Source organism: Colius striatus, chromosome 1 (genome assembly GCF_028858725.1).
Source record: "Colius striatus isolate bColStr4 chromosome 1, bColStr4.1.hap1, whole genome shotgun sequence".
Lineage (NCBI taxonomy): Eukaryota > Metazoa > Chordata > Aves > Coliiformes > Coliidae > Colius > Colius striatus.
This window is the reverse complement of record NC_084759.1, coordinates 63,192,403-63,207,471: the sequence shown is the minus strand read 5'-3', so window position 1 is coordinate 63,207,471 and position 15,069 is coordinate 63,192,403. Positions and strand designations below refer to the sequence as shown.

The following is a 15,069-nucleotide window of genomic DNA, read 5'->3' as shown; positions in this document are numbered from 1 at the left end:
ATTGCACTAGACAGACAGCAGCATGACTTGTAATCAACAATGAAGATATTCACCTACAAGAGAGAAGAAATGGAGGTTCTGCTTATTCTCTCAAAAATTATTTGTAAGCATCATCCAATGAGTATGGTAATAATAAGTTGCCATTAGGGAAGAGATCAGAATATCTGAATTGCTCTGGGACACATGAAAGCCTGGTTTAATAGCCTGCAGAAAAAAGGTGCAGTCTACTTTGACTCTATCTGTTCTGGGATGTTTTGGTCCCTCTGTATCCCTTCCATAAAATAATGAGAACAGTCATTTTTATTGTAGCATTTTTGCAAGGACTAATTGCAAGTACCATGAAGATTAAAAACAAATCAGAGGCATTAATCACTCCCACAGTCATTACACTTTAAAGTGACAGCTTCCAGAGAAGAAGAATGACATGCCTTGGATTTAGCAATACATAACTGTACTTTTATAAAAGAGATTTGTTTCTTAAAGCCTTGACCACATTATTGTTATTAAAGAGGTATTTATATTTTGCCAGCTAAACATTAATCACTTATGGTTTTCAGAAAATCTCAATCTTCTTTTTCATTTGTATGGTTGTTTGCTTTTTTTCTCCTCCAGCTTCTGAGAGATAAAGCTGTAACTATATGGCAAGCACAATGTTAGAGAACGACTTTCAAGACTCCTCCAAACTATCTTTAACAAAAGCTGACCAGTAACAGACAGATAAAGAATGGCTTTCTTTCCATTGACTACATTTACGTTCCTGGAAATTTAAAGGTTTGTTTAGTTTTTCTACAGAAGACCCTTTCTTAAATTATGTCAGATGCAGAGCAGTACAATGACAGTACAAGGAATATTCCAGGAGCTATTCCTTGAACACAAGCCAACTCTGCCTGCATGAAGTAAAAACCACCCCACAAATAAACACAAAATCTGTTAAGTCACACTCAAAGCAGTACGACAGGAATCTCAATCAGTTTGCTGCTGAGTATCCAGTATTAAATGGACACTTCCTTAACTGTTATAGTCAAGACTTTTAGTTCTAAGCAGCTGCACTTCATAGCAGGCAAGAGTTATTCTTCTACATCCTCAGAATACAGGAACAGCATGTAATGTTTTCACCTGAATGTTCTGTCATCTGCAGTCATACTTTATGTTCAGGAGTCTACACAGATTATGACTTGTGCCTTATGACCCTGCACGCCCTAATTAACTCATCCACAACATTCCAGAGAAACAGAAAAGTAACATTATCATAACCTGAAGGTGGGAAAAAAACAGAGTCTCAAAGGAAGCCTGTACCTTTATCCCAGGAAGATCCCTCTTCCGTGGATCTCTTGAAATGACATTAAACCAAATCAGACTATCACAAGGCACCAATGGTAAAAGACACCTACAATCTGAAATTATTAGTGACAATATTATTTTCAGTGTCACATATATTTGAAAACAGATGTTTTAAAAAACGAGACCACAATGCCCATTGAGATCCAACTGTACCAAAACCAGATGCAATCTCTTTTAAAAAAATTTCTTTCCCAAAGTCTTTGTTGTTTGCATTTTCAACATGCTCCATTAAAAAAACCTTTTACACTAACTTTAGTTTATTTAGCCAAAATCACAGGATTTTTCCCTGTATCATCCTCTTTACAACCTCTGCTCCTCACAATAAAAAGAGTAGAAGATGTTGTTTGTTAGAACACATCTCCCCATCAACAGAAACAGCATGCAGGAACAATATGAATTGACATGCGGTCATAACCTGAATTTCCAGAGAAAAATGGTAAGCTCTGAACATCCAGTGAATTGCTTCAACCAAACATTCTATTTCAGAGAGATACAATGTGATTCAAAAGAGGGTTGTTTTTTCCTTAAATCTGAGTCATCATAGTCACTCAGCAGCTTCAGTCTCTTAGTAGAAATAAGCTTTTTGTCTCCGGAAGAAAATCTGACAAAAAAGAAATGCAGGTAAAAGAAGCTCATAAAATCCTTATTATTACAGATGCATTAAAGTCTTAATTGAGATCTGCAAAAGAATTAAATTAAAAGAACAATGTAACAAAAATATTTTCCTAAAGGACATAATAGTATTTCCTACACAACATCCTTGCTGCTAAACTGGAGAGATACAAGTTTGATGGCTGGACTACTCAATGGTTAAGGAATTGGCTGGGTGCCTGCATCCACAGAGTTGAAGTCACTGGCTCAATGTCCAAAGGGAGATAGATCAGTAACAAGTGGTGACCCTCAGGGGCCTGTACTAGGACCTGTCCTGTTCACTATCTTTAGCAATGACACAGATAGTGGGATTTAGCACACCCTCAGTAAGTCTGCAGAAGATACTGAACTGAGTAGTGCTATTGAGGGAAGGGATGACATCCAGAGGGACCTTGACAGGCTGAAGAAGTGGGCAAATACAAACCTGATGAAGTTCAACAAGGTCAAGTGCAAGGTCCTGCATATAGGTCAGAGTAAGCAGCAGTAGCAATAGAGTTTGAGTTACTAATGGTCAGAGAGCAGCCCTGAGGAGGAGAACTTGGGGATACAGGTGGAGAAAAAATTTGATGTGAGCTGACAATGTATACTTGCAGCCCAGAAGGCCAACTGTATCCTGGGCTGCACCAAAAGCAACATGGCCAGCAGGTCAAGAGAGGTGATTTCCCCCATTCACTCTTGTGAGATACAACCTAAAGTATGGTGTCCAGCTCTGGAGTCCCCAGTACAAGAAAGACATGGATCTGTTGAAGTGAGTCCAGACGAGGGTCACAATGATGATCAGAGGGCTGAAACACATCTCCTGTGCAGACAGGCTGAGAGAGTTGGGGTTGGTCAGCCTGGAGAAGACTTTAGGAAGAGCTTATAAAAACCTTCAAGTACCTGAAGGGAGTGTACAGGAAACCAGGAGAATGATGTTTTACAAAGGTATGGAATAACAGGGCAAGGGAAAATTATTTTAAACTGAAAGAGGGAAAATTTAATTTAGATACTATGAAGACATTTTTCACTGTGAGTCTAGTGAGGCACTGGAACAGGTTGTCCAGAGAGGTAGCGGATGCTCCATCCAAAGAAGGTTCAAGATCAGGTTGGATGGGGCTCTGAGAAACAGGGCCTAGTGGATTATGTCCCTGCTTATGGCACAGAGGGAGTTGGACTAGATGATCTTTAACTCTTTTCAATACAAACCATTCTGTGATTCTGGTCATTACATTTCAAGCTGCATTTTATAGTCTAGACTCCATAATAAAAAACCCTATTGTACCTGTAATTCCAATATTGGAAACAAATAAGCTAATTGTTAATTTGTTTTAGAAAATTATTATACTGATGAGAATATTTTGCAATGTTAGTGGAGGTAACAACACACAATTACTAACTATAACTTTCTATTACAGAATGACACCTTCCTATGTGAAGTTGATGATTATGCCTTTGGATAATGTACAATAATTTAAATATTTTTTTAAAAAAATCTACTTCTCCAAGTATCTCTATTCAGATTTATGTATGTCAAGTAGTTCTTCTTATTTTGTTTCTTGAACTGACATCTTGTTCAACAGTAAAGTTCCTGCCCCAAACCAAAGACAGCACATAGGAACTGTAGTATTTCCCACATGGGAATTACCCTAGATACCAGGATGCAGGGTGTTCTGAAGGGTAACAAGCTCCCTCTTCAATTTCAATAACACTACCACTCTGTCAATCCATCAGCTAGTCATCACCCAGCAAAACAGAAGCAATGTAGTCATCAGACAACATTTTTACACCTTGAACTTGAAACTGTGGCAAGCATACATTCTTAACAGCTGTGAGATAGAACATAATGCAAATTTTCTTTCTTTACAGGAGTTAATGGAGCTTCACACTAGATAGGAAGCTCACCATGAATACTGACGCTAACATTTCAGTTAGCATCATCAGTTTATGACTGAATTCCGTTCTTCATTTCCCAGATGGCAAATTCTTTCCAATTCTTCTGTTGACTCTTTTTTTCCAGTTCTCTGTTTAGTGTTTCTACTCCTTCCTATCTCATTTCTTTAGTGTATCAATATATTTTTTACCACTACCCATTTTTCATCCATCCTTGTATTTTGCCAGAAGTAAGGTAATGTGTGCCAATTGTTAGTTACTATAAACAAACAAACAAAAAATTCCAGGCTGTCCAGGGAAAGTGTGGAGTTTCCTTCTCTGGAGGTCTTCAAAACCCACCTGGATGCATTCCTGTGTGCCCTGATCTAGATGGACCTGCTTTGACAGGAGGATTGGACTACATGATCTCTAAAGGTCCAATCCCTACCATTCTATGTTTCTATGACTTACAACAAAAAACCAGAATGCATGTAACTCAGTTACAAAAGTTCCAAATAGGATGTTTGATCTTCATCATCACACTCAATCATGCCTGGACATCATAAAGCTTTCTAGCTTTGAATGTACTGGCTTGAAAAAACCAAAATGGCTTTCAAATATGTTAACTGCCTACAAAAGGTTTGAATTTGCAAAGGAAACAACATCAGGACTCTGACCTATATCTAACTGGAGTACTATATAGCAATTATATTCCAAATGGGGTCAAAATTATTTTTGTCAATGTGAAAGCTCAGTAATCTAAATTGCTAACGTCACCATGTCTCCTTTTCACTAAATAATAAAGAAATAAAAATCCCAAGTGTCTTTCAGGAAAGAGCAGCAGATGATGAAAAAACAACAAAATTCTGTCAAATGACACCTCTCTCCAGATAAATCTGATCTATATGATTCAAATGCATTAAGTTTGTTGAGAAAAGTATTTTTTCTCTTTGCTGTCAAGCAACAGAGCAGGTTAAGGAAACTGACAGAAACCTAACTCAATAGGCCTGTAAGTGTTGCTGTTAGGGCCACACATCTCCCTACGTCAAGTGGAGGAAAGGGAAAATAGCAGAATTATTTCAACAATTGGAATATGACACATGCAGCTTTACACAAATCACACTTTCCCCAATCTAGATGGCAGCCCTGATTTTTCAAATGCCTTAAAAAATGAAAAAAAAGAAAAGGTGGGAGGTGTCTTCTATAATTTAGCCCTTGACCTTCCTTTTGTTTCCCAGACATGGCTAGCAGAACTGCGAGATATTTTTCAAGAAACTCAGAGGCAGAGAATATTCCACATTCACTAGACAATGCCACACTACCATGCATGCCAATCCCCAGAAACTAAGCAGCGACCAAAGTAATGTGACTCAAATTAGAGTGGCAATCAAATGAGGGATCATGACTCAAACTGATTCTTTTCAGCATTTTAAGTTTGTTGACTGTTAAGATGGTTTTCAGCAGACTCACAACAGGCTCCAAAGGTCAGCACTGTAAACAAAACTCTTTTTTTACTGTTACCTTTTATAAATCCCTTCAAGTTAAGTTGACACAGTAACTCTTACCTCTCACTCTACAGGGTTCACAAACAAGTTGAAAACTATGAGTTTTCTGCTTTGGTGAGTCAACTTTATAGAGAAGAAGTGATGTAACTAATAGGGAAACATTGCCTCTTTGCAAAAACAGAGGGGAAAGAAGATTAAAGCTTTAAGTGTGTTTATCCTTGAGTAGAATGCTGACAGTACCACTTCCTGCACATGCCACAGAAAAAACAAATAATAAGGAGATGAAATAACAAAGACAAACACTACAGATAAATATTAAATGGAGGTAAGCTAGGAATTATAAGGGTGAATTTCTCTAGGATGTCAAAAAATTGGTTTAAAATATCATGGCTAGCAAAGCAGAGCTGGAGTTTGTTCCTGACAAACTCAACTGAAGCATGAACAAATTTTCATACGCTGCATGGGTATGGCTAGTTGGAATCCTGATGTGCAGGGAACTGGAAGCTGTTGAAGAGAGTAAACTTACTTGCATAAAAACCCACAGATGAAAGGCAGCTCTGCAGGACATCAAGCCAGCAAACTAATGGTTTTGGTTTGTTTGGGGTTTTTCTTAGTGGAGAATTCATAGCATGCTGACACAAAAGAAAAGCAGGCAAGCCTGATGTCACATCAGACCATTTCTAACTCTTCCATGGCCAATCACTCTTGATGTCTAGTTGTGAAACAATTAGGGAAGGAAGATTTCTGGTATTCTCCATAGCAGTGCTGAATTACTTGTGGACAGCTACCCTGAAGCAATAGGACAGGATCGAATTCACAGCTACTTTTCTCTCATGAAAAGTGAAAGTAAAAGCTTATCGGAAGACAACCCTATGTAATATTTAACCTCTGTTCTGAACACACACAATGTGGGCTGGTAAGACTCAAACCCAAAAGTTTACTCACACCTTCATATTCTGAGAATGGTGTGTTACATTCTTCCTAGTTGACAGAAATCTGGCAAAAACAAATGGCTAACCTTGTAAAAGAAAGGATAACAGCCATGGAAACTAACAAAGCTGAGAGAAGTCAAACCACCACACTGCAGGATGTGCTTCCTTTGCATCATTTTGACATTTTAAGTTGTTTCAGCAGCTGTGCTGTAATTTATCTTATAAAGGTAACAGGACCTAAGCTTGGCTCTCATGACAACATTCTACTATTCCTTCTTATTTCCCTTGGAGAAGAAACAAGGCTGCTGACCTTTCCTGAGAACTATTTGATCTACAAATGAGCAAAGAGGGCTGTTCTATTTTATCAGAAATAGAGTTCTTAACTGCAGTTTCATTAAGAACATGCAATTCCCTTGTTATATCAAGACATCAGTAGATCATTTACAGTACCATCAAGATTAAAGCAAAACATGCAGATTGATGAGCTCTGGTCTTCAAATCCTGGCTAGAAGACTTTACAGTCTATTTCCAACAACTTAAATAAGGTCCCGGTTCTACAAAGACAACCTCACTGAAGCATCTTCATATGTCTGCATAAAGCTGAACAAACATTCAAAACTTCAAAAATTGAAGGGTGTCTATGTATTGACATAATCTACAAACAAGTAGGCTTTTTAAAAACAAAACAAAGCTCTCGATCTGCATAGAAATTACTCGTACTGTGGTGACACTGGATGGGTTTTTTTAACAATATTTAATTGGTTGCTGGTTTATGATCTGTCTACAGTTCTCATTACAGACAACAAGAACTAATTAAATCCACTTCACTTGTGTTTATAATCCCCTCACATTCTTAAACTGTGGTTTCACAACTGATTCAAGATGATGCAAGTGAAAGGATTTGTTTCAGTCCACCTCCACATGCCCCCCTTTAGTTAGCCCTAGCACTCCCCTACAGTATCTTGCTGCAAGTACAAATCAGAGAAAAGCTGTAGCAGAAGACTTTGTCCCTTTAGAATGGCTATGAAAATTCAACCTTTGGCCATGGCTTCCCATTATATGTAGCACAGTCTATCCATCCAACATTCACAGAAAATAATAGCACTGTGGGTCAACTAAGCTAACTTAAATAAAAACATTTTTAAAAAAAACAAGTAGCATTCTACCAGCTTCCAGAGTGATTCAGACAGCTCGTTAGCTGCACTATCTCCAGATTCATCACTTGGGCAATGGGGAACAAAATCATCCCTTTCACCTAGGGCCTACAGATAAGGTAAACATAACTGCTAGTTGAACTCCTTTCACTTCAGTTTTGCCAAGGAATAGTTGTTTAAGCTACAACAGCTTTTAACTGCTTGCTGCATAGAAATGCTCCTTTTGGATGCTATTTTTATACCCATAAACTATGCATAGTATACTGTTTCACACAAACACTTTTATTAAATGAATAGTAATTAGATTAGCAGAAATGAAACCTCAAAAACTATTTAAATTCAAATCCATATGCAAAGCAAAGATTGTTTTAAGTGCCACTTGGGAAACCAGTGGAGGCCATAAAAAGAGTTCTAGGTATCTTTTACATGAGTCTGACTGCACACCTCATGTTACAGTCATAAACAAAGTCAACAAGACTTCTTAGGCAAGACGCTTATTGTAGACCTGTAAAGCACACAATGGCAACAGTGCAAACAGGACTCCCAGCTGCCCATTTCACCACTGTACCACCTCCTCAGCTGGGTCAAAACAGCTGTCCCAAATGGTTATAACTTGTAAAGATGATCTTAGTCCAGACCAGTTCCTTTACCTGGTGCAGAGTACAGGAATTTAAGCCCTTGTACGTGGTGGATGCAGGTGGAAAATGGGAGATGCAGAGCAGGGATGCATAAACCAGTCTAGCCATCCAACACCTTGTGCTGTGAAATTACCAAGAGTCAGCCACTCAGTGACTCTTGAGAGTGAGACAACTGAGGGCCTTTCAACTACCAGTAATAAGACCTTCCTCTAGTTTGCAAATTCTCATCAAGAAGTTCTTCAGGCACATTTGTAACAAATTGCATTCAAAGACAGAAGCTTTTTATGAAACAAGACACTTTTAGAAAAGATACTCCCTAAACATTCTCTCGGGGTTTCACACATCAACTGACAAAATGGCACTAATCAAAAAAGTCCTACCTCTTAGTTCATAAAAATATAATATACTTGCCAAGTATTTCATTCCCAGTAACATAACGTGCTTGAAATCTGATTCCCCATGTACTAACACTGAATGGAAATTCATGGAAAGGAGGTGCACAGCCCGAAAATACTTAGTCATTCAGAGAGTACTTGAAAAAGAAGGAATGTTGAAGTGCCAGCACATACACCTACACCAGCAGCTCAATTTTCTCAGATTCTATGCTATTTTAGTCTAGCATTATGTGACTGCAACCAGAGTACAGTGATGATTCAGTAATATTGCAAGGAATACACTTTTAGGATAGGGGGGATGGGATCAAGATCACTTCATGGGAAAGAAAAGAGACTCTCCAAAACCTATTAGACCAGTAGCATCTGCTAGTATATCAACTATATTGAAGATATCGGAGCTATTAAATACTGACTCCATTACTTTTGACCACTAGTCAAAAGACTGAAAAGCAAAGCAATTTGACATTAGAGCTGCAAAAAAAACCAAAACTCACCTCTCTTTAAACACTACCCTATACCATCTTCAAGTCAACTTTTGCCATGTTGGTCTGCAGTCCTTCTCCTCCATTTTATCCAAACCCCAAAGAACAACCAGAAACAATCAGTGAAAAGACTTCTATGACTTACAGCCCATATAGCAAAACCAAATGGCATTTTCTCCCTTCCAGAAGAAGAAAAGCTAGAAAGAAAATGCCAACTACTGTCCACAGAATCTGATCAATACACAGGCCTCAAAGACCATGTCAATTGCCACCCAATTTCAGTGTTTTCAAAACAGGCTATTAAGTTAGTTTTCAAAATTAAGTATCATTTTTCGCAAAACATCAAGCCTTTCAAACTAAGAACTGACATTAAGCTCTCCCTGCTTCAGTATGCACGGAACCCAAAGTCACCTGAAGAAGCAAACTGTCCTGAGAGTCTGAGTTGGCACACAACTTCAATAATAACAGCAATATCGAGATCCTGCAAACAGAGTAACATCGGGTAGTAAAGTGAATTCCTACATTTTGTTTCTGGGTTAGGAAACACCATCTTTTCTGTTAAATCACTCGAGTTGTACCTCTCCACCCTCCAAAATGCAAAGGGAGGATCCTAAACCTGATGCACACACCCGTTCTCAAAGCTAGCTTACCTATGTGTTTTGAAACATCAAGTCCCTAGCTAAGCTGACAAGGCATCAAAGATCCTTCCTTCATGAAGTACCATCTTCAGAGAATCTACATAAGCCTTAAACCAAAACAGGCCAATATAATATAAAAAGAATACGAAAATGGCACCAGAAAAACACAGACAAGAAAAGGAAGGGTGCTGACAGGACAACGTTATAAATCCAAGACTCTATTTGACTCATGCCTAATAACTGAAGTCATAAACATCCCTGTCAGTGGTTACTCTAATTTTCCCAAATATCTTTGTGCTTCTCTTCAGGCTCTTAAAGACCACAGCTACGTGCTATGCTAATAAACAAGAAATCACATACATTTATCCCTCAAAGACCATCGGAGGACTTTAGGAAAATCAAACATGAGGCCTGCCCTGGAAAAGTTCCTTGCACACTGCCCTCACTCAGCAACCAGGTTAAGTCCGACGCGGACAAAGAGCGGTCTGAGAAGCGGCTGCGGAAATACTTACTCCTTGAGCCACGTCTCGTTCCCGCCTCTCCCCCCCAGCCTCTGTGCCCAGGCAGCCCACCCCATCGCTCAGGCGCCTGCAACCGCAGCACGCACGGCCCACCTCGCTCACGCCCGGGGCTCGGCCCGAGGGCCGGCTGCCCGCCGCACGCCGAGCCCCGAGCAACCCTTCCCGCGCGGCACCAGAGGGAAATGCGGTGGCCCGCCCGCCCCCGGAGGAAGCTACCCCCCAGGCTATGACCACTGCCAGAGCTGTTCCCCGAGGGCGCCGAGGTCCTCCCCGCACAAGCCTTTGGGACAGGGCAAGGAAGGGCGCTTGACGGCGACCCCCTGGCACGGCCCGCCCGGCGGCCCCGCGGGCGCCCTCCGCCACGGCCTAGCCGGCTGCCCGCCGCACTTGGGGAAAGTTTCAGCAGGGCGGAGAAAGGGGAGAAGCCCTCAGCCCCGCCGCTCAGAGACGTGACGGTCCGCGCAGAGCCCCCTTCCCCGTCGGGGCCAGCGCAGCCGCGCTGCGACGCCTCGCAACCAGGACAGCGCAACGGGGCACGGGAGGAACCGCCACCTTCTCCTTCTCCCCGGCGGCGGAGGGCACAGGGGGCCGGGGGCGCCCGGCTGGCGGGCACGACTGGCTGGGTTAGACCCGTCCCCACCCCCGCTCACTCACAGGCGACATAGGCGACGAAGGCGAGCCCCATGAGCAGCTTCATCCTCCTCCGGTTGATGGCGGTCAACAGGCGCAGCAGCGGGCCCTTGCTCACCATGCCCCGCGGCACGCAGCACCGGGCGCCTGCACGACCGGCCACGCCACCGGGCTCCGGCGCGCGCTCGAGCGGCCACCCACCGCTCCACTCCGCTCGGCTCCCCCCGCCCGGGCTGCCCGGGAACCAGCCGCGCAGGCGCCCTGGCGCACACCCGCCCGCTCTCCCTCTTTGCCTCTCCCCCCCCCTCCACACTACCGCCGCGGATGCGGTCGGCGGCCGAAGCGGTGGCAGCGCATGCGCCTGCCGCTCCCGCCGGGCGGCTCGAGCCCGCCTCCCACAGCGCGTCCCTGAGAGGACCGTCAAGGCTGCTCGGGGCAGCTGTGTGGTGTTTCGGGGTGCTTCAGTGTTGTCTGGCATGGTCACCTGTTTCCTCCCGCTGTGGTGGGCCTTGGGTGGCGGTCTGCCGGGATGGATGGGCAGGCTGATACACATGGGCACACACCTCCAAAAAATGTGTGTGTCATGTTGTCTCTTTGAGTGCTCGGTGTTCTGAAAGCACCATTTGCGTTATCACAAATGTGCTTTCCGTATCAGCACGCATCACATTGTTATAGTTAACGAAATATTTTGGGGTTCTTTTCCCCCAAAAAGTAATAGTTTATGAATTTGCCTCTGTTCAGGATAACAAGATTTCAGTTACTTCACAGTGGTGAAGTAATGGCTTCTATCTGAAGTTCTTGTAGCCTCTTGCAAACTGCAGATTTGTATTTGCCTGGAATGGTAGGCACCTTTCTCACGTGTCAAAACGTGTTCTCCTGCCAGTAAAATACACTCAATCTCAATGAGAAATCTCCCTCTACAACCCAGCCTTCCCCCTGAGTGGTATGGCCTTCAAACAGTTTCTAAGGGAGGCACTTTCTCGCTCTTGATTCCCACAGAAAACTGCAAGAGCGAGTGTTCTTGAATTAAATGAATAGGTTCAATTGCTTAGTTTCACTATAGAAATACACCTTGTTTACACCAAAGAAATTACGACCTCAGTCAGAGGCCAACACTGTTAACAAGAGCTATTCCTTCCCTAATATGAAGAGTAAAATCAAAGATGTGAGTCTCGAAGGGTAAGCACTGTAAGGTAGTATTCAGAGTGATTAAGAATATTCCCCTGCAGCACAGAGAGACAGAGGGACTTTATTCAGGAAGCCTTGAGAATTGAAATTTCCAAATTCCAAACCCTGTCTTTGCATATAAGGCTACTCTGTTTCACTTGGCTTTTGCTTCCTTTGATTTGTGTTTGATATACTTTACTTGTCTGTTTATTCTACTGCTTGTAGCTATGTGGAGAAAAGGGAATAAAAATTTCGTCATTTAAAACACAACCTTGCACTGAATTTGTCTGCATAGTAATCACTGCAATAGTAACAGAGTTTTATACCAGGCCATCAAAAAAACTGTTGCTGAACAGCACTACATGAAAGCTAGAGAATATTACAGGAATATTATTCCCTCGCTGCACCTCAATTCCCATTGTTTTCAGTCAGGGTTTTTCATAATAATATCTGCATGCACAATACCAATTCCACAAGCCTTTAGGGCTAGGCAGGACACTTTTAACAGTTGCCCTGCCCTAAGATGGGCTGTATAATCTGTGTCATGATCAAGCTACCTGCGTAAGGCACCTTCCTTGGCCCCACGCTCAGTGTTAAGGCCAATTTTGCTGCAGAAACATGTTGAGACAGGCTGCAATCTGTGAAAATGGGAACATGAGAGGAAAGGAGCAAGATGCCTTGTGGAGCTTCATGGTGGAGGAGACTTGAGGCCTGTGGGAGACATTGTGAACCTGCTCTCTACAGAGACAGCTGTTTGTCGTGCATGACACCAGGGCCAGCTGTGTCCGTGTCACTCTTCAAGTGAGCCAGAACATGTCTAACTTAACTGCAAGGGGGTGAGTGCAAGTTCATCGTGTCTTGACATGTAGTAATCTACATGTACCTTCTATAATGTTCTCCAGGCATATGATGGCCAACAGCAGGGACATTCACAGCCTTGTACCAATGACTGGCACCAATAGCAGAGGTTCTGGTATGTAGTGGCTGCTAAATGTGCCAAGAGCAAGTCTCAGGGATGATACAGATTTGAGTACTAACTCTTAGGAGTGCACTATAAATCAGGAAGCAGGCACCCATCTGCCTTCAGGTCATTATCTTAATTGGGCTGATAGCATGACCCCGGTTAATGGCAGTCCTCTCTGGGATAGTTTTCAGGCAATATACCATCTCCCATACTGCACTTTTCAACTTTAGTTCTTAAAATGCTTTAAGTGCTTTATGAGAGCTTTTATTTTTTTTTCCACACAAAATCACTGCCTGTAAAATGATACCATTTTTCAAATGATGGAATTTTTTTTAAGATGGCTTTTTTTAATGTGAATGTGCATGAGTGTCTACGTGAATAACCAGTATGAAGTTAGAATTCACAGCATTCCTGCAATGTGTTTCTCTTTCATACCAGATCATAACTGTGCAATTACCCAACTGTCCTTCCAGAACCAGGAAAAATAAAAACCCAAAACAACAAAAGCAACTGCTGAATTTGCACAATTTCCATATGTTGCCACCTGAGGTAAACTCATTAAATACATGAAGGATCTTATCTTTCTGTCCCAGTCATGTTTCAACAAGAAATGACATTCCAATGTATGATCTGGGAGACAAGTGGACCCTGGGCCCTGAGACCCGAGCAGAGAGAACTACTGTGTAAAAGATGAGGAAATGAGTTGCAAAGCATTGAAAAATGCAAAAATAATTTTAAAAAAATCAAGCCATTACCACCATGCTACTATTATCTCTCTAACTTTGGTCTCTAAGTTAGTTAAGAATGAACATAGCCAAGACATCCCTTTTTTCTATTGTACCTAGCAACAGGACAAGGGGTAATGGGGTAAAACCGGAACACAAAAAGTTCCACTTAAACATAAGAAAAAAGTATTTCACTGTTCAGGTGAGGGAGCCCTGGCACAGGCTGCCCGGAGGGGTTGTGGAGTCTCCTTCCTTGGAACTCTTCAAGACCCACCTGGACATGTTCCTATGCGACCTGATCTAGGTGACCCTGCTTCTGCAGGGGGGTTGGACTAGATGTTCTCTAAAGGTCCCTTCCAACCCCTACCATTCTATGATTCTATGATTCTGTTCTATGAGTCTAAGAATTGCACGGCTACACATGCCTATCCTCACCATTCAGATACACCCTACATCTAGTGTTACTTACTTGGAAGGAATTGTTTTTCTGGTACATTGATCCACCTTTCGTAAATTTGCAGATGATTCTATAGAGTAGCACTATTGTACTGCATAGGTACAAAAATCTGGTCATACAAAGCCCTAGATAATCTTGAAAAACTGATGGCATTCATGTATGCACAGAGAGTAAAAAAGTGAAAATAGATGTTTTTATTTTCTTTTTTAAAAGATTGGAATATGCATCAGTTTTGATAAACTCTGCTTTTAACCACAGATGGGAGGGGAACTCATACCCCTCCCCCAGAAAAGAGTTAAAACTAGCAGCAGCATTTCTTTTCAGGGAAAGTTAGACTTTTGAGAGTTTATGTCTTTTTTATAAGACTAAGGAAAAGAGAGCATGCAGTTCTGGGAACAGAGTCAATTCCTTTCATATTAACATCTCAAAAGAAACAGAGTGCTAAGTGCTTCAGACAGTTTTTATTTATTATTTGGATGATGATGGCAACAAACAATTTAAAATACAACTAGATCACAACTGTATTACATGAAGGCAGAATTGAGACAATCCCAATCCTTGAAAACATACAAATTAAGAGACAGATCATCCAGTGAACGCAAGGAAACAAACAAGCAGGTGTCAAAGCATAATAGGAAAATGACTACTCAAATGCAGAATTGCAGAAATTAGATGAATCATTTAATGATATAGACAGTTATTTGCAATAATGAAGTAGTTTTGTTACAAACTATGGTGAAGTCCATCTATTTTGTTCAGCAGTTTTGTTAGGTATCATGTGGGAGTAGTCCCAAGATTTCATTCTGTAAAAGTTTAATCTTCTTTTTATGTCAAGCACATCGAAACCCAACACACAACATTACTCAGAAAGGTTGCTTCAGGCTCCAGCTTGAAATTGATATACTGACTAGATCGAAAAAAAGTCAAACAGCATTCCTAAATTGACTGGCAGCATTATCTACATAAAGTGCTTGTTCTTCATGATGCATTTTTCCCTTGGGGTAACTGAAGACAGCCCTGT

General features: G+C 41.6%; 1 protein-coding gene across 1 annotated transcript in view; it reads right to left on the bottom strand.

The window, feature by feature from the left end:
- Window positions 1–11,004, bottom strand: part of UXS1 (UDP-glucuronate decarboxylase 1) — a 68,186-nt gene extending 57,182 nt beyond the window's left edge. The window contains exon 1 of the mRNA XM_061997333.1: window positions 10,760–11,004. Coding sequence (XP_061853317.1) covers window positions 10,760–10,856 — 97 coding nt within the window. The 5' untranslated portion in view covers window positions 10,857–11,004. The remainder of the gene's footprint in view (window positions 1–10,759) is intronic.
- Window positions 11,005–15,069: the final 4,065 nt, after the last annotated feature.